Source organism: Peromyscus maniculatus, chromosome 1 (assembly GCF_049852395.1).
Source record: "Peromyscus maniculatus bairdii isolate BWxNUB_F1_BW_parent chromosome 1, HU_Pman_BW_mat_3.1, whole genome shotgun sequence".
In the NCBI taxonomy this organism is placed as follows: domain Eukaryota; kingdom Metazoa; phylum Chordata; class Mammalia; order Rodentia; family Cricetidae; genus Peromyscus; species Peromyscus maniculatus.
This window is the reverse complement of record NC_134852.1, coordinates 213,047,234-213,066,070: the sequence shown is the minus strand read 5'-3', so window position 1 is coordinate 213,066,070 and position 18,837 is coordinate 213,047,234. Positions and strand designations below refer to the sequence as shown.

General features: G+C 51.0%; 1 protein-coding gene and 1 long non-coding RNA gene across 3 annotated transcripts in view; one reads left to right on the top strand and one right to left on the bottom strand.

Moving 5' to 3' along the window:
- Positions 1-1,202: 1,202 nt before the first annotated feature.
- Emx2 (empty spiracles homeobox 2) lies at positions 1,203-7,315 on the bottom strand. Of its 2 annotated transcripts, XM_006978461.4 has the most exons (3): positions 6,907-7,315; positions 4,750-4,934; positions 1,203-2,739 (listed from the first exon to the last, which is right to left on the bottom strand). In XM_006978461.4, exons 1-3 carry the CDS (start codon positions 7,313-7,315, stop codon positions 2,572-2,574), a joined length of 762 nt encoding a protein of 253 aa, XP_006978523.1. In that variant the 3' UTR covers positions 1,203-2,571. The 2 variants fall into 2 exon arrangements, with proteins under 2 accessions (XP_006978523.1, XP_006978524.1); XM_006978462.4 differs by lacking the exon at positions 4,750-4,934.
- Positions 7,316-8,131: 816 nt separating this feature from the next.
- Positions 8,132-18,837, top strand: part of LOC121821209 (uncharacterized) — a 74,528-nt gene continuing 63,822 nt past the window's right edge. The window contains exon 1 of the long non-coding RNA XR_013048416.1: positions 8,132-8,429. This is a non-coding gene — a long non-coding RNA (uncharacterized LOC121821209). The remainder of the gene's footprint in view (positions 8,430-18,837) is intronic.

Genomic DNA, 18,837 nt, shown 5'->3' with positions numbered 1-18,837 from the left:
GGAAGGGTCTTCTTGAGCTCAAAGTATGAGCAGCCAGGTCTACCCAGGGACCAAGATACAAGGGTGACTGAGATACAGGGATCGAAAAGACAGGGAGAGAAGTAGAGAATGAATTCTACTTTAGAGGAGGGGAGGAAAAACAGAAAGAAAAGATTCCACAGTGCCCTATAGTCCCCACACGTGCACAGAATGTCTAATCTTAACTTTTCAAGGCAGGATGTTAACAAAGCTTGTATTTTTGCCCTACATTGTAACTTGGCCTTATCACAGTGTAAAGGGTGGGGGAGATTGTCCTAAATTATGTCCAGGCAGCCCCCCTGGATCCGTGGATTAAGAGATTAAAGGAGACCACTGGGCAAGGCCTCCTCTTTTCCCTTCATATTCCTGGTATGATAATTGCTTAAACTGATTTGCACTTTCACAAAAGCTCACAGGACGCTTTGTAGCTCGAACAGAACAGACGAGGTTTCTCTATCAATGGAAATAAAACTGATTAATGCAGCCTATCAGGATAGGAAGCAAATGAAGCATGCAAAAACAACCTCATACCCCCAGAAGGGGGAGGGGGAGGGATGGAAAAGAGTGAAGTTTTCTTTGAGAATGGTTACAACTTTTTCTTTTCTATGTTAAAATTAAGAGTGGAAGATTTCTCAGAATGCTTGCCTTATAAGGCGTCTGGGACCTTTGAGCTCATCTCCATCACTTTTGGCAGATTAGAGCCAAAAGAGAGAGGAAAGGAAGGAGGAAAAGAAGAGAAAGGGAGGTCGACAGTGTGTCCTTAAAGGGTTTGAAGTCAGAAACAAAGTTAGAAGCCTCGGAATTCAGGTTCTAAGAATTTTCCTGGAGAATGTTCTTCAATTCATAACTACATTCTAAGCTTAAAAAAAGAAAAAAAAAAGAGAGATAAAGAGAAGTAAGACTTTTCTTTTAGTTTTTTAGCCAGGAGTTGAAACTAAACCCCTTCAACAAAGTTGCTTGAATAACTTCTCACCTTTCCTTCCCTCTTCTAAAAGAGTTTGGTTGTCTTAATCATCTCCCTTCTCCAGTCATATCTCTTTAAAAATGCATCGCCCCCCACGCCATCAGTGTGGCCCTTTTGTGGGTGGGGAGTTAGGTTCTCACAAGCCTGGTTGGAGAAAAACTACATTGGAATTAGAGAGTTACTTTTGTAAAGATCCACTTCAGTTTCCCAAGACAACTACTCTGAGGGCATATTGATAAATCTTTATTGACAAAATATTGACATTGACATACTTCTTGGAAGTATATAGTGTGTTAGAATTCTAACAAATTAACACAAAACACAAAAATATTTACATTCTGGTATAGAAGACACTAAGGAAGCATTTGTCACCCTCTTTAATAAGTCTATGGTCTTGGAAGAGAAACTCAGTGCTTGAAAACTCCCATGTCCTTGGCCACACTACCACCCCGTTAACTATCGTCCTTCCTTCCACCTTTGCCATAGACAATCTTAAAGTTCTGATGGCCATTACATTGAGTGGCTGGATGCAGTCGATTTCCCCAGCCACTGAAAGGAGACGTTGACTTGGTGGTTTAAAGTCTTAGAATGTTAGGAAAGGAAATATCCAAGAAATAGAATTAATTTAGGTCTTTGTTGTTATTGTTGTTGCTGCTGCTGCTGTTGTTCAGCCCCCCAGCACAAGTCCTGATTCTTCTCAGGGGCACCCTCCCCCGCCCTCCATCCCAATGCTGCTCCCTCATTTTTCTGTAAGAGGACCACTATCTCCGAGCCTACTTCATTTAGCTTTCACAATCACTTTGACAACAGAAGGTATCAAAAAGTGTTTTTACAGACTGCACATTTCTCAGAAAAAAAAATAAAAATACACAGAACCTGTCTTTAACAGAAAAATAAAATTACAATTCATTTTTTAGACACCATTCGCCCAACAAATGCTACATGCAATTCAAGTTTTTGAAACAGGTGTAGGATGGGGCTAGACATGGAATTTTGTATGTTATTTCTAAATAAAGATGGGGGAAACACTGTGAAGTGCAAAATTAAAAGTCCTGTGCCTTTTTTAAAAAAAATCATTATCATTTCTAAATGGACTTTGATAAGTGGAATACCTGCCAATCATCTTGTTTCCCTGGTTTGGCATTTGACTGACAGCTCCTCTTGTCAGAATGTGCCTTTGCCTCACAAGGACCGGATCGTGTTCTCTCTCTCTCTCTCTCTCTCTCTCTCTCTCTCTCTCTCTCTCTCTCTCTCTCTCTCTCTCTCTCATTCTTCCTTCCCTTCTCTCTCTCTCCCTCCCAGTCTCTGTCTCTCTCACTCACTCAGCTGCCTCTTTAGACGAGGGTTGCATGTTGATAAAGGGGCCTCCGTCCTCAGTCCTCAGCCATCTCCTCCGCGCGCAGTGCCCGGTCCAGTGCCCTCGCTGTCCAAAGTCTGCTGTGAGCGGCTGCTCTGACGCCCTCTCCCCCTTTCCTGGTGAATGTGTGTGCAGTTTGGTTTGGTTTTGTAGGGTTTTTTTCTTTCTTCCCCTCCTCTCCCTGTCTCTTTTGCTCCATGCTGTCCATTTCTGTGGGATTAGGTTTGTACGTTTAATCATCTGAGGTCACATCTATTTCCTCCGGACTCGCCTGCTTGGTGGCAATTCTCCACCGATTAATGTGGTGTGTCCCTTTTTTCTTCTGTTGAGAATCTGAGCCTTCTTCCTCTAGCTTCTGCCTTTTGAATTTCGTCCTCCGGTTCTGAAACCATACTTTTACCTGTGGGGAGAGGCAAGCGGGCATCGTTAGATGCTTCACAGTGCCTTCCTATCAAATGCCAGAGGCCTGTCCCTTGCCCAGGCCTGGCCTCAGCACCCCCAGACACATACTCTAAGCACTGATCGCTCCATGGTCTCCTCCCTGAGAGCAGGAGTCCAGGTGAGAAGCCTAGTCCCCTTTCCTCCCAAAACGTAGCAAGGACCCTTTCCCCCAAGGGCCGGAGCTGTTTCTCCCGCCAAGAGCACATCCCCACCGAGAGCAAAGGCTTTTTTAGAAGCATACAAAACTTTGTTAAAATAATTAAGTAAGGAGAAATGTAAAGAAAAAATAAAGCATGTTTCTTGTTTGCCCATCCAGTGAGTGCAGAAAAGACCTCAGTCTCTGCGGGGCCTAATGTGCTTTCTATTTTCTGCCAGTCTGAAGTTGTCTAAATATAGCGCCTCCTCGGCCAGGCCAAGGCCCTGAGGAGAGGATAGGGCTTTGCCTGTCCTCAGGCCCTGCTGGGGGACAGTGGCAGGTGAGCAGGACTAGGGACCAGACTGGCCCAGAGGAAGCCCAGTGGACAGCGACTTTACAGGCCTCACTCGGGGCCTGGCCGAAGTGAAAGCTTCAGGGAGACTGTGTGTGACTTAGGAAGGCACTAAAAGAAATTGTTCATGCGGGAGAAGGACAGAGCCTCTTTCTCCGCTGCCGTCCCAGGCCCCAAACAGGGTAGGGTCAGCTTCAACCTCAGCCACAACTCTTCCCTCTGGAGAGGGTCTGACAGCCTGGCCTCCCCAGAGCTAGGAAGCAGTAAGGTTGAAGTCAGCTGCCACCTGGGGAAGTTGGGCGGTGGGTCCTCTCCATTCAGCAGCACTGCCCAAGTGTGTCCCGCAGTGTGGTACAGATGAAGAAGGCAGTAGTGACTCCTAAGATACCTCTCCACTCCACCTTGAAGACTGCCACAGGGTCCTGTTGTTCTCCCCTGTGCCCCTGTCCCCAAAGTGCCCCCATGAAAAAGCAGAGCGGGAACAAGGCTGAGTTTAATTTGCTTTGAGTTTGCTAATTAAGGGGGAGGACAGTTCACCCCCCCACACCCCTGCGTTTGCCCAAAGCGCAAGTCGGTGTGCTCCCGGCTTGACACGCACACAAAGGCTCTAGGCAGTGTGGGCAGCGAGGCGGACAAAGACCACCGCTGCCTCTCGCCTGTCCAGGAGGAATCAGCTGGGCCTTGGCTTGTGCCCACCCTGCACAAACCCACAAGGCATTATTATTATTATTATTATTATTATTATTATTATTATTATTATTATTTTGCCCCCGTGGAGGAGAACTTTTTAAAAACAAAAACCTCGATTTGAGCTTCTTAGAAAAAGCAGTACAACTTATTCAGCCCCCAAACGTTACTGTTTACTGGGAACTTTGACCCTGCCTCGCGGTTGGGAGTACAGTAGCGCCTACTGTAGACCGAAACCCCCTCCCCGCCTTGGGACTAACCCAAGCCCGGCCGCCAACACTTGCAGCGCAGGAAGGCCGGGTCCCCTAAGGGTAGCTCTCTGTGAACTGTCTAGTTTTCGAGATCGCCCAGCCTGCCTGGCCTCCGGCTTCTGACGCCCGGCATTCCCTTAAGAAGAATAATCGAGTGGACCCTGGAGTCTTTCAGAACGTGTATCTGAACAATTCCCTACCCTCTGCGGCCTTGAACCCCAGTCACCAGAACACCCTGCTGCAATTAGCAACATCTCGGACCCTGGTTGAGTCTCCGTGATTCTCACCAAAACTCTCAGCAAAAGTACAGAGGTGGCTTGGCTTGGAGTTGCCCGGGCCTGAGCCGCACAGCAGAAGAACGAGCTCATCCCTGCAACTCACACTGCCCCGACAACGCCGAGCACCTGGAAAGTTACACATCGGGAGCTCTGGCGTGGAAATAAACTCCACGAGCCCTCTCCGACCGAGGTCCGCACTAGTGGGTGTGCTGGGCGCTGAGTGCCTGGGTCTGGCGGGGGTATCCTACCGATGGGCCACACTCACCTGAGTTTCCGTAAGGCTGAGGCTGTGCGCCAGCTGCTTCCTTTCGGCTCCCACCACGTAATGATTCTTCTCGAAAGCGTGCTCCAGCCTTAAAAGCTGGGATGGCGAGAAGGCGGTTCGGATCCGCTTCGGCTTTCGGGCCAGAGCGTTGTGCAAAAGGAAACTCTCGGGACTTGTGTCGTTCCCTGTAGGGGGCACAGCAAAGCACCATTAGGGGGCCTCCCAGGCCCCAGTCGCAGCTTCTCTGGAGCCGGGCTGGCCCAGCATAGCTCCCTGGGCCTCTGCCCAGTCCGCAGCACCAGACCCGCCGGGCCGGTGGCTCTCCCTAGGCTTTTGAAAAGGACACCGGCTGAACCGCCGGACCCTGGCCCCCGGGGCTCCAACTTGGGCGGTACCCAAATAGCAGTTGTCTCTGAAGGGCCAATCCTCAGGCTCCAGACCTCCGCAGGCTCCACAACTGCCCCGGCACCGCAGGCCGGGGTACCTCCATGCCGGGTGTCGGGAGCAGAAGCCAGGACGACAGAGACCGGGCCGGGAGATTGGTGCCCACCATCCAAAAATAAGAATAAGAATAGGTTGTCTAGTTTCTAGTCTATTTAAAATTTTGACTTAAGCGTGGAAAGAACAGCGGGACTCTACCCTTAGTTTTCTCGCAGATTTATTCAAGAATTTTTGTCTATCTCGCTGGGAAACAGCAGAGGCCGGCCGAGTCGTTGCAGCCGGGCCGGGACAGAAATCTTGAGGCAAGCACGCCCAGTTTCTAAGGCATCTGCCTCCAGAGTACTCGGTTCTGGGGGTCCCAGGTTGCAGAAAGCTAGGAAAGCAGAGTGGAGGGACCGAGCCTCAGGGTGACCGCGATAGTCTGCGGCCACGAAGATCCAGGCTGCTCCTGAAGTGGTGGGCGACCAAGAACTTGGCTGGTCGAGAATGGGGAAGCTGAGCTCTAAACTTTGAAACCAAGGCTGGGTTATTTTGGCTTCTCTTATTAAAGAAAGTAAATCTATTCACTAAAAACCCAAACAATGAAAAATCAGCCAGTAGTTCCAGCGGGAACGGAGGTAAATTCAGTACTGAACTAAGGGAGAAAGGTGTATTACTTTGCTTTGGGTTTTTGTTTGTTTGTTTGTTTGTCGTTTTGGGTTTTTTAAAATTTTTCTATATAATGACAAGGTGGCATTTACCCGATTCTAGACTCTGACAGGAATGCAAAGTGTTATTGAACGGACAAGCCCCTTGGTATTGATCCTGCCCCGCCTGAGGTGGGTCTTTTGCGGACTCCAGTCGACAAACTAAATATTCGAACCCTTTTCCTAAAGTTTTACCTTCCCTACCAACCCCTACCCAGAAGCAAACAAAATTAATAAATCGGAAAAAACGAAGACACCCAAACAGATCTTCCCTTGTTGGGCCTTCTTTCAATTAGGCGCTCCCTTTCCTTTTTCTTAATTTCTTTCTTTCTTTCTTTCTTTCTTTCTTTTTTTTTTTAAAGAAAAAAAAATCAACCAAACAGAACCCGCCTTCCCGCCGCGTCCGCGGGTCCCCCGATTAAACAGGTCCAGAGGAGGGCTAGTGGAGCTGCGGAGGTGTCCGCTTGCTCTGTTCCGCCCCTCCCTGGGCCTCCAGAGCTGGAGGAAAGAAACTGTTTGCTCTGGGGTTGCGAAGGTCCCCTTGCCTCCGTAAGGGGTTTGAAGTCCTAAAAGTCTCTGATATGGGCTAGAGGGGCGTGGAGTGGGTGTAGCGCGGGGTTCAACAGTCCGATGAACCTGGCCCGAGTGGCCCGGTCTGAATCCCTGAGATACGGCAGATTGGCTGGGGACACGGTCCAGGGGACCAGCGTTCTGGGGACTTGGTGGGCTCGGGGCTTCTTGACACGGCAGTAGCTTGTTCCAGCCAGCCCGAGCCCGACGCATACCACCGTACACCTCGTTCGCGCCCCTTTCCAAAAGGTCAAGGGGTGGACAAGTCAATAACCCAAAGGAACCTCGGCTTCAGAAACTGGGGACCCACGCCACGCGGGCCCCTCGCTGCCTGGTTTCGGAACCCAGCACACGGGCTGACCTCCGCCCAGGCCTCAAGGAGCGCCCACCCGGAGCAGGCCCGGCACTGTGAAGGAGGCGACGGGAGCGGCGCGCTTCAGTTCCGCGACGTGGCACGTACCTTGGAAGCGATGACCCAGATATCGGTAGCGGTGGATGAGCCAGGGATAGAAGGTGGATGGGTCCCGCTGCTGCGAGGCGAAGAGGGGGTGTGGCGAGTGCGAGGAGGGCAAGGGGTGGGCGGCCAGGGCGTGCGGCGGCGGCACCGGGTGCACCGGCACGGCGGGGTTGGGTGGGTGCGAGACCGCCTCGGCGAACACCAAGTCCGGGTTGGAGTAGACGCCCCTGCCAGCGGCGGCGGCGGCGGCGGCCGAATGGAAGCCGTTGAGGAACGGATTTATTGGGCTGGAGTTGGCGTAGCTGAGCGCCGCGGGACGGATGGGATCCTCAGAGCGCGAGGCAGGCAGGGGACTGTCCTTGGCCACCAGCGACTCGATGGTGAAGCAGCGCTTGGGCGCCGGCTGAAACATGCTGCGCCGAGGAGCGGGCGCCCTGGGCTCCCGGCTCCCGGCGACCGCAGCGCGCTGCCTCCGCCGCCCGCTGCCCGCGGCGAGGACCGACGAGAATTGGGGACTCGTTTGTTTGGGGTGGGGGTGGGGGGAAGGAAAGGGAAGGAAGGAAGAAAGAAAGGAAAGGAAAAAGGAAAGGAGGGGGAGGGGGAGGAGAGGCAAAGCCGAAGATCCCGAGAATCTTGCACCAAACGCGCCCAACCTGGAGAGAGGGGGGAAAATCCTTCCAGAAGAATTTGCAGGCGTGGAATGGGGTAATATTTTTTTGAGCGAGATGGCGTGGCGGGGAGATTGGAGTTAGAGGCAGGGAAGGGGGGGTTCTCGGGGGAGGCAAAAAAAGTTTTCTCTCCTTTGCAAAAGGCGGGCAGGGCGCCCTAAGTCCAAGGACAATCCATGGAAGTGTTCGCTTCTTCACTAGTAGTGCAAACGATTTGTTAGTTCATGAGCCTAATTAGTGCGGGGATCACATAAACAGCTTCCTCCGAAGCCTGGTAAATGGCTTGATGATTGGTCGCTATTACTCGCCCTGAGGTGGAAGGGGGGAGACTCTTTAAAGTGCGTCAGAGGGAGGCGAGCGCCTGGGAACCCGGAGGCCTGGATCCCGGCCCAGAGTGGAACGGAGTCGGCGCCGCTGCCCCGGCCGTGCCTCCAGCCGCCCGCTCGGCCGCGGACCTCTCGGTGCCTTCGCCCGTCGCTCCGGGCCAGCTCCCTCGCTCCCTCGGCGCCCACTGCGGCTTCTCTCCTCCTCTTTCGCCTCCTCCGCTTCCCTCTTCTCCTCCTCTTCCTCGTTCTTCTCCTCCTCCTCTTCCTCCTCCTCTTTCCCCACCTCCTCCCCCTCAGCCACCGCCTCCTACTGTACTAACACCACTCCCTCCGGGGCACCCAGGTCCCCGCAGAGTCTTTGGCCCGCGCTGCCTTTGCTGCAGACCCCTGGATCCTAAGCCTGCCGGGCGGGAGCTGCTAGGACTGAAGCACCGACGGATGCGCAGATTTCTTCACGCCCTGAGCTCCGCTGCGGCTGTCCTCTGCCGCCCGGAGTCCGGGTCACTGAGACGTTTTCGGGAGTCCGGAGAGGGTAAGCGGGCGGGGACTGGTTCCGGGCGAGGGCTAACCCGCTTCACTCATACCAATCCCCACCCCCAGCAAAACTCCCGAGGTTTCCTAGGCGTGCGAGGAGGGGGGTCCTCCCAACCCTCCAACCAAGCGTAGCTTCGAGGTTCCAGGGTCCACGCGTTTGCAGTCTTTGACCGGGCTAGTTCGTTGCAAGTGGAAACCTGAGAAGCCAGCTGTGCCTGCTCGGTTGCGGTGGGCTTCCAGCTCACCCTAGAGTGTCCGCTTTTCCTGTCCCGAGGGCGCTCACCTCCTTCCCCAAAACAGTTCTCTCTGGGATGTGTGAGGATATTTGGGAAAGGAGTCTTGGGTCAAAAGCTGAAGTGGTGATTGTGTTATCGCTCCGTTGTCGTTAGTAGCGTTGACATTGTTACCATTATTGTTATTATTACTGTACCTATTTTTATTCTGACATCTGTGGTCCCCGGGCTGAGTTGCTCTGCAAACCTGGGTTTCTCTACTAGGTACTTAGGATCGCGTCTCCGGTCCTAGACCCTGTCCGTATTTTCGAGCTCGCCTTCGGTTTTGGGATGATTTTAGGGCCGACTTCTCCATTCCCCATTGGCTCACGCTGTGGCATAATTATGATCACATCCCCCAGCCTGCTGGCGCTGCTCTCTGTTTATTGGTGGTTAAAGATCTATTATCTATTCATCAGCCGCCTCCCCCACCCACCCACCCTTTGCCAATTACATTCTTCTAAAGTGGAGGACCAGCAGGTATTTTGCACGTTTACAATTAATGATAAAAAATTTTTCCTGGCGTCCTTTAAATCTATTACTCCCAGGTCGAAGCCATTTATCTTAAGAGGGATAAAATGTCTGTGTTTGGTGACTAGGTTGCCTGAGACCCGGGAGAGGTAGATCTGCAGAAGAGAGATGTGAAGTCCTCTAGAGGGAGTGTGAAAGCCATCTGATTCCACCAAGGGTCTGGGCCTTAGGATGCTCCAGGAAGTCCGGCAATAAAGGGTTCCTTTCCCTGTTACTCACCTGCTGTTGTTTAGGTTGTGTGTGTCTCTTGTATAGTGTTCTACCTCTGAGAAGGTAGAAGCTCGGGGACCCCTAGGTAGAATGGGAGCTGAGAAAAGAGTTTCTGGTGTTGTTGAGGCTCCAGACAGATTAACTTGGAGACCACAGGAGCTATTTTTGCTGCCCCTTCACTTTGAATCCCCCAAGAGTATTGAAGCGTGTGCAAACACACTCTCACAGATAGCCCAGCAGACAGGCATGAGCCCAGCTTTGCTCTCACAGAGATATAAATCTGACCTTGCCTTGGACTTCAGACCTTGAACCGCCAGTCTTTGGTCGGGGCCCGTTTTCACCTTCTCTTCCAGATGGCCTTGCTCCTTTGTCCCATTTTTGGAAAGCCCAACAGTTGTAGGCATTAGATCCAGCACTATGAAAATGGTGTGCATTTGAAGGCCACGCTCTTTCAGGCCTGAACCATTCCCCAAATGAGAAATCTCTCCCTGGTCTTATCTGGGCTGTGGAAATAGAGGCCTCTCAGTGCTCAGGTCTCTGAAGTCTGAAACACAGTGAAGGGCAGAAGTCTTGGCCTGTGCCTAGCCAAGCAAGCTTCAGAGGAGCAACTGGGAGCTTCTGAAGCTAGAAACAAATACTCCATATGTCACACCACAAATCCTCTGGAGGAGGGCAAGAAGGTGGGCCTGGGCTTCCAGAAGGGGCCTGAAACTCTGACTCCAAATCAGGACCACTAAAAGCTCCACTCAGGCTGTGGGACCAAATGTGGGTGCCTCCACCCCCAACTCCACCCAGTTAGCATTCGTGCTGAGGGTATCACAGTTACTGACTTTGAGGGCCAAGGAATCCAGACCTGTCTGGGTGATTTGATTGGACCACCATAGTGTGGATTCAAAATGTTTGTCCTTGGGTGCTTCGTGTGCAGTTGGTACTGGTTAATGCTTCACCTCTTTGTATCAAGATGTACCAGGGAAATGTCCTAAGAGAATGAGCACCTAGCTTCAGACAAGGGCCCCCAGTCTCTTGCCTGAGGCAGTGACATTTCACCAATTTCATGGTATCCTCAGCTAGCCACCAACCTCTTGCAAACTGCTCATCTACCACTAGGATTGACACTGGAGGTGGGCTCTGGGTGGCCCATGCTCACACAATGGGTCCCTGAATTTTGAAGGAAACCGGGAGTATTCAGTACCTCTGCCTCAAGCACCGGAACCTTAGGGGGTTCCACGCCACTCCCACACCACCTCTGCAGAAGAAGAAAGGCGGTTTCCGGTGAGTCGGGCTGGGAGCACAAGCCCAGGAAGCCCAGTAATCTATGCTAATTCATGCCTTCAGCCCGAGGTGCCCGGTAAGGATCTGGCCTCCCTGACGACGTGTAGAGGAATTAACGAGAGAGTAACTCATTAACCACACTGACCAGCAGAGGCGCACCAGGACTCTGGGCTTCAAGTCCAGCTTGGGACCCAGAGCTCCGAGATGGAGACACTCCATCTGGCGTCGGGCCTAGCAGAATTCGCACCTCCTTTGTTCCTTGAAGACCCAAGAAGGGGCTGTTTGGTTAAGTACCTGTACACACAGTTGGGCGCCCCAAGTCACTGAGGGTTGAACATCATAGATTTTGCCGGCAGAGGAATAGAAGACACATGTGATCAAGATCATATATTTGTCTCTTACTGAACGACCTGGGTCAACATCTCAATCTCCCCTGACCTCATTTTGTTGTATGTAAAATACAGCCCTTGTGTCTAGGAAGCAGACAGTAGCAGTGGCCGGTAAGTTTCTGGATGGCAGCATGATCAAAGTGTTCTTTATCAGAGTGAAGATAATTACACAACCCGTTTTCAAAACTGTACAGTACAAAGTGAATTTTTCTATTTGTAATCATATCTAATCGCATTCATAGCTTTACTGTGTGACCTTGAGCAAGCCACCTACCTTCTTTGCCTCTTTTTTCTCTTGCCCTAAATGGGAATAAATAATAATGCAGTCGCATTTGGGATTGTTGCAAGAGATAAGCAAAGCAAATTGTTAGGACAGTGTCTAGCACATAATGAACGTTAATAAAAGCCAGCTCCTCTCCCGGATATTGCTGTCGTTTTCTGGCCCCAGTCAGGGCTTCACAGAATGATCAATGAAGCTGTACAAAGGCATTCACACTAACTTTACTCCTGCCATACTCCCTCGTGTTCCCCTCAAAGGCCGTGAACTTCGCTCAGGAGGTGCTGGGGCTGAGAGCAGCCTGGATTCTTGACTCTCTAGAAGTATCAAAGGGCAGAGGTTTCTGGGAATCTGTGATACCCATCTGCTGTGTTGATTTTCCTGCCAGGTCTCTGCTAGCATCCAGGGGTATCTGGGGTGGGTGGATAACATCGTGCAGCTCTAGGGGCTGGGGTGACTGGGATGACTAGTGAGTGGTTATCACACAAGGCAGAATCAGTGTCTTACAGGCCGTTGGGTATAGATGAGCTTGGCTCACTTTCAGCATTCTTTACATTTTCCTTAGTGTTAGGATCATGTAGTGCCCTAGCATGGTGAGCCCCACTGTTCACCAGTGGGGCCCGGGCTTGTGTGAGGAGTCCTGAGGACCAACCTAGGGTTGGCTACAAAGTTTCTCTAGCTCTGTAACTGTGATCCCAGTCCCTCTGGTCTCTGAAAGCTAGGGCGGCTGTGGGAAAACAAAAAGGAGAATTAAAACCTTAAAAACATTTTTTAAAATTATCACGGTAAATCCCTTTCTGGCATCCTCCCCAGAGTTCTCTCGCGGAGCCGGCAAGGCAGCCCAGGGCCGCAATCCACGTGTGCGCAGCGGCACCTAGTGGCGAGCGACGCGCACGGGCGCGACACCCTCGGAGTTTGCCCACCGCCACCAATCACGGTTCAAAACAGAGGAGGACCTCTGAGGAGGCTCTTGGCTACTGAGAAGGGAGGGTGACTTGACCTTGCGTCTCACCTGCTTCCTGGCTTCAACTTAGCTCCAGAGTTCCTCTCTGTAGTTTCCCTTTCTCTAGGAGCCAACCTCTCCTGTAAAGGGAGCAGGGAGGAAAGGACAGGTTCTGCTCTAACAAGGTCTTGGAGACTGGGACCACCTAAGCCAGGGAGACAGTCAGTTGTTGCGCAAAGGCGACCACAACTCCATGCCTGAGGACCCGGATGCCATTGCCCAACCACTGTGGCTTAGAGAACGGTCCTGTGGTGATCCTGAGCAGAGTTAGCACTGGGTTGCCAGGTACCGCTCTCCTAGATGTACGCCCCCTTGCGGCAGGTGGAGGACAGCCCGAGATGGGGGGAGTCTGATTAGTGCGCAGGTGCCAGAGTATCACTAACTGCAAACCCACAAGATGTGACTGGGCTACAGCGATGGGACTCTGATGACCCTTCCTGTCCCTGCCACCAGACAAGCATGGACCTCATCTTTCACGGAGCAACTGAGCTCCTCTCTTGAGGTGAAGCGGTAGAATCCGTATAGAACCTACTGGAAACTCGGCTGGTATATGGAGGGCCTTGGAGTATTGCCCTCCGCCCTACTGCTCAAACTGCACATTTGGAGGTGGTCTCTCCCGGATCCTGGCTTCTGCTGTGCTGGGTGACTGGGGAAAGATGCGAGTTTCGGGGTCTCTGGAAACCATTCTTTTTTAAACCCAGCGTTCAGGTCCAGAACTCCATACTACTCCAGGAGACACGCCAGGGCCTTCGGGCCCTACTGCCGTCACTGAAACTCGTCAATCCTCAGCACACACAGCCCTGATGACTCATTATTGAAAGCAAAGAAATGATCAAGAGAGAAGGGGTGTCACCATTTCCTTCTCCATCAGCTGCCTTCAAATGAGAGATTAAGGCCAAGCAAGGCAAGGAAAACAGATGTTCTCACACACAAGGACACAGGAGCCAGGGAACACGGACAGGCTTTCCTAGGTGACTGCCCAGAAGAACATGAAACAGCCTTGTCTGCAGATACTCCTGGGTGATAGGGTGTGGCACACCCCCAGTCACCCCAAAGCTGCTCCTCCAAGGCACATCTAGGTCCAGGGTGTGTGCATGGAGTCCTTCAGGCACCTTCCTGGGCTCTCACGCAGCTTTGTTCCCAACTGCTTGAGCTCTCCTTGAAAGCTAGGGAGAATGCCAGAAAAATTCGAGAAACAGCTCCTCTCCCGTGTGAAGTTTGGGCTTTAAGCATGTCCTTTCACACCCACGAGTCAGTGAACTTCAAAATGTGGTGAATGGTAAGATGCCCATTTTCCAGGTGAGAAAACTGAGGGTCAGAGAGGTTTGTGCTCACTCATTGTGCCACCTTGCCATGTCCTAACAAGATGCATTGGTTGGTCCCCTAGGAACTCTGAGCAACCCAGTCACCCTCCCACCCAGTCTCCAAAGCGCACACTCCAGCCAACTTGAAAGGTCAGCAGAGTCCCCACCCTCAGATGGGTCACCCAAACTGACCCAAGCCACAAAGCCTGTTCATGCTTTCTTGCATCTTTGTAACCCTGGCCCTTGATTGCTTGCGCTGGCCCACCATCTGTCCCGAAAGCCACATCCCCCTCCCAGAACTAACAATGCCTAACTAGGAGTTGGGAGGATGTGGGTAGGGGCCTCTGTGCTTCTGTGGGTGGGAGGGCAGCCCTGTTGCCTGTGTGCTTCCCCGTGTCTTTCCACATTGGAGATTCAAAGAAGTCTTGAAACCTCTTCTAGTGGCCACAGAACATCGTCAGCATTAAGCACGAGGCAAAAAGGAGTGTCTGGGGCTTTCTTAGCGCTTTAGCTCTGCCTACCTACTCATTGTGGAGATTCCTGTGATGCCCGAAAACACCCTTCGAGTATCCACCCTTTGCCAACAACTCTAGACTTTAAAACGGGTAGTCTTATGGCTTCTTCTAGGGCTCATGACTCGGGCTCCGGTGCCCAAGCTGCCCATGCCCCACGAAACACTCGCAGCAGTCAGGGGCCCCTGGCACATACAAGCCGAACTCACTAGGCCTGGCTTTCCTGTTTGCATCACCCTGCTGGAGAGCAGGGAAGCGCGGTGTGGCTCTCTCTGCACTCAAACCAGCCACTGGCAGTTAGAGAAGAGGCCGCCGGGGAGTGGGGGTGCTGAGGGGCCTCCGGGGTGCTGCAACAGCTGCAGTCCGCCTGAGGCCGACCAGGGCCCCGACCACCGCAGCCCTCCACTTAGCTGGGCTGCCAGAGGCTCGCCCGGGGCTGCGCAACAAAGGGTGGCATCGTAGCGGCGCGAGCAGGGACCGCATTGGTTCAATATTAGCTTTTCATTCCAGTCTATTGTGCCCATCTGAGATAATATTGACTCTGAGGTGAGAGCTACAGACTTCAGGGCTTGTCTAACACTCCGCCCGCCGCAGGGCGCTGGAAAGATCCAGCCACCAAGAGTTAAAGTGATTGCAAATAAACGCTCTTAGCTCTCGCTGCCCGGGCGCTGTCCGCAGCCGTGCGTTGGGGTCTCAGACTCCGGAGCCGGGTAGCGGACCAGCCCAGCAGCGGACCAGCCCCGCGGCAGATCTAGGCCTGCCGGCTTTCCCTTCCAAAATAGAAGAGCGCTTTTGCTTAACGCACACACCCAGCTTTCAACCGAAGTCGAGGTTCTAGACCTGGGTGACTTCGGAGAAAATTAATTCCCAGTGTTTCAGGTTGCAATCCCCAACCGACTCTGTTTCCTCCTTTCAGATTGCGTCCTTCTTTCGGGTAACATTCCGTGGAAGTGTTTCTCTAATTTCTCCTTCCTGGGAAGAGTAAACGCATGCAGCACCTAATAAACTGCTTTACTTGTGAGAGCGCCCTTAATATAATTTTTCTAACTGTGCGTTTTACTTTGCTTTAAATCTCCAACTCGTCCATGGGTCTCGAAACTGCCTTTCCAACCACCGTGCTGAAGGGCCTCTCCAGCGTTCAGATCTTGCAAACGAAGATTCATTTCAAGGTTAAAATTGACTGTAAATGCCTAAGTTGGTAAACGGCGAGTTAAACTGTTTTTGCGTGCGTGAGACAGAACACTCATACGCTCTAGGGACCAAACAGGCTTACAATGACCATGTGAGTGTGCCCTCCTGCGTCATTTGTGAAATTTGCGCCCTCCCCCCAGTCAGATTCTGACCCTTGTAAGAAATCCTGCGATTCCGTTATCCCAACAAGAAACTGACCTTTGGAGGGACATTTTAATCCGTCTTGAAGACGGCTCTGGGGAATTAGGATAGGTGAAGATTTGGAGGCTCGGCATGCGCAGCAGATCTAGATCACCGGTGGCTTCCTTTCCCATGCTGCAGAATAAAACTCCAACACACCTTGTGTATTTCAGAAGAGGTCACTGTGTTTCATACACAGGATCTACAACTTATTTTCGTTGCATTATATACTGTTTACGGTATAATATGTATCGATTTTCAGCGAGTGTTGTTTAATTTATGGCATCTAGCTCCTATATTATTTTATAGTCATGTTAATTATCTAATGTTTATTATATACATTATATTAATTATACATTGTTCTGGTACATATTTGTATGCTCTATGTATTTGCCTGTGTGTGTGTTCGTGTGCGTGCAGCCTTTAATCTCTGTAAGCACGTATTTGATGTTTTGGTTTTTGTTTTGTTTTGTTTTGTTTTGTTTTAATCTAACTTTACAAAGTCCTAACCGAAACCATTTTGAAACCAGCTACAAAATACCTTGGGGTCCAATTGCATTTCCAGGAAGAAGACTTGGCAGTGAGGAACAGCAGGGCCCCTCTGGTCTCCCATATACCCGCTCCTTGGGGTAGCCTCCTCTATTCGCTGAGACTGTAGGAGTTGTTTTGGTTCTGAGGACGGTTATTTAGAGGTTTCCAAAGTTATGCTATGAATTAAAAATTGCTTAGAAGAGTGAAGCATATGCTCAGCTCAGGCATCTGGGGAAACAGAGAAGGAGGTCTCTCACCTCAGGTTCCCGGCTCCAGGCAACAAACAGCTGGGCTCCAAGCTGTGGAAGAGTCTGCTGCGGGCCCCAGTGCAGTCTGGCAGCCCTCTAGACCCCAAGCTGTAATGCCTGTTGAGGACGAAGCTTTCCAACTCCAGTCTGGCTTTCAGAGAGATTGAAGGCTAAAATCAGGGTTGAGCACACGGTGGCCCTACCGCCTACTCCCACCCCCACAGTGCCCTCTCCGCAAGGGCAGGGACAGGTGGACCCAGGGAAAAGAGGAAGGAGTTCAGGTGTGGGTAAACCCTTTTAAAAGATGAGAAAGAACCCTTCAAAAAGATTCAGCTGCGCAGCGGGAGAGGCAGTCGAGTCGCCAAGCATGAGAAAGGCCCCAACATTCCAGTATGAACAGCGAAGTGGTAGTTCAGAGGCCTAAGTGAAGGGAAATTAGGGTGGGGTTGGAAAGCTGAGGACCCTCACCAAAGAGCAAATGGGTGGGAGGGGCTGTGTTAGCCGACTTGCTTTTTCTTAAAAGTATCCCCTCTCTCAAATGGTTACCTGTTGCAAACATTTTGTACCAGGAAACAGTGAATTTGGCTAAACCCCAGACCAGTTGGCTTCAGCTCCCATGTCTAGCAAAACCCAGGGATTAGAGAGGCCCTTAGCCTGCCTCTGAGACTTGGGGAAAGGTTTCTGTGGATGTGAAGGAGATCCTAAAGAGGCCCCTAGGTATGTACTGAAATGAGCTGGGGGAAGGGAGAGGATTGTGACTTCTTGTTGCTAAAAACAACCAACCAACCCCTACTTCCCTGGGCTACAGTCTCTGGTCCCAGCTGCTTTGGAGCATCAGAACATGCCTTCCAGATGAGGAGGGCTGCATAGTGCCAACCATGTGGCTGCAGCTCTCCCCCAGATGGCCTCAGGCATATCTGGCCCATTTTCTCAGTCCAGGTGATCCATCTTGTCCATGTCCAGCATGGTGGAAAACTCCATTCTAATTGTGTAAGCATCAAAGCCCCTTGTTCTGAGCCCCCATGACCCTGGTTTACAGAGCAGCTGCTCAGGTGTGCTGGAAGATAGGGTAGGGTCAGTTTCCTTTCTTGTCCTTGCCAGGGCCTCTCAGGTGAGAGACAGTCCATTCCTATCAATGATAGCTTTTGTCTCAGTTGCTGTGCTACCCACAAAATACACACAGCAATGCGCTGAAGCGATGATTAAAACCACTGGAAGCTACTCCCATTTCCCACATGAAAAACTGAGGCTCTGATGTTCATACTGGCCCCAGGTCACACATACAGTTATAAATCAGTGAGTTAGAATTCCTACTCAGCTCGGCATGACTCCACTGGCTTTTCCTTTTTCTCCCCACCTCTAATTCACTAACAAAATGTCCCTGACTCAAATTCATGACCCTCTCTGAAAGTCAGTGATCCTAAGATATAGAGCCTGGATCCCAGAGCACTTACTCCTGGTCCAGAAGAGTCAGTAGGCTGTTGGTACATGAATAGTGCATACCATTTTTATCACCTTTCCCACTACCCATCATCACCCCATTTTAGAGAAGTGGAGACAGGCTCAATGAGGTTCTCAACTTGCCCACGGTCTAGCCGGTATATACAGAGTGCTGGCATCTCTCTGCAGCCTATGTCAAGTCCCACCCCCACCCCCCACCCCCAGTTTTGGTGGTTACCACATATGGGATCATTTAGCCAATGGAGTTGGGCTTTCCATTCTGCCAAGAAATCAGGAGGCTGTTTTTCCTCCTTCATGTTTTGAGTGTTCCTACAAACACTGTGTCAGGATTCCAAACTCGCAAAGTATTTATGCCTCTCCTGTGTGTACACGTCTGTGTTACAGAGACACAGAGCACAGGAGAGGAAACTGTCCCTGCCTGCTGTCAGCTGATCCACCGGGAAATTTGCCAGTGTGACAGACAATTGTATACTTTTCTCTGCTACTGTTAGACTCAAACATACCGCTAAAACTCAAATGTACAGTCAAGGTTTCAAAACATATATGTGTATAATTCTTTCACAAGTAAAGAGTTTGAAGATGGCGGAATCTTTTGGTCAAAGACAAAACCAAGAATCCCAACAGGAAAACCCAACAGGTCAGAGAGATATCTGACTGTGGGCTGATGTTCTTCGGTGCTCACTTTTTCACAAGAGCCATGACCCTGTGAGAAAGCTCTATTTTCCTTTGTTATTATAAAACTAGATGTATAGTTTTATATTAAACAAGACTGAATAAAGAAATCATTAACTGTCCTTGAAATTCCCCCTACCCAGAAGCCACCACCGCCCTACATTTGAGGTGGTTAACTTTTGACATTTTGGAAAATAAATTAGATTATGTCTACAACTTTTGCTATTGTTCTAATGGATAAAAGGAAGGAGGGGAAAGGAACGCGTCATTCTGCTTACATGAAGCTCATACCCAGCAACACCGCTGATGCTATGGACTCTGGAGTAGGACTGACTAGGAAGAATCCCAGGGGA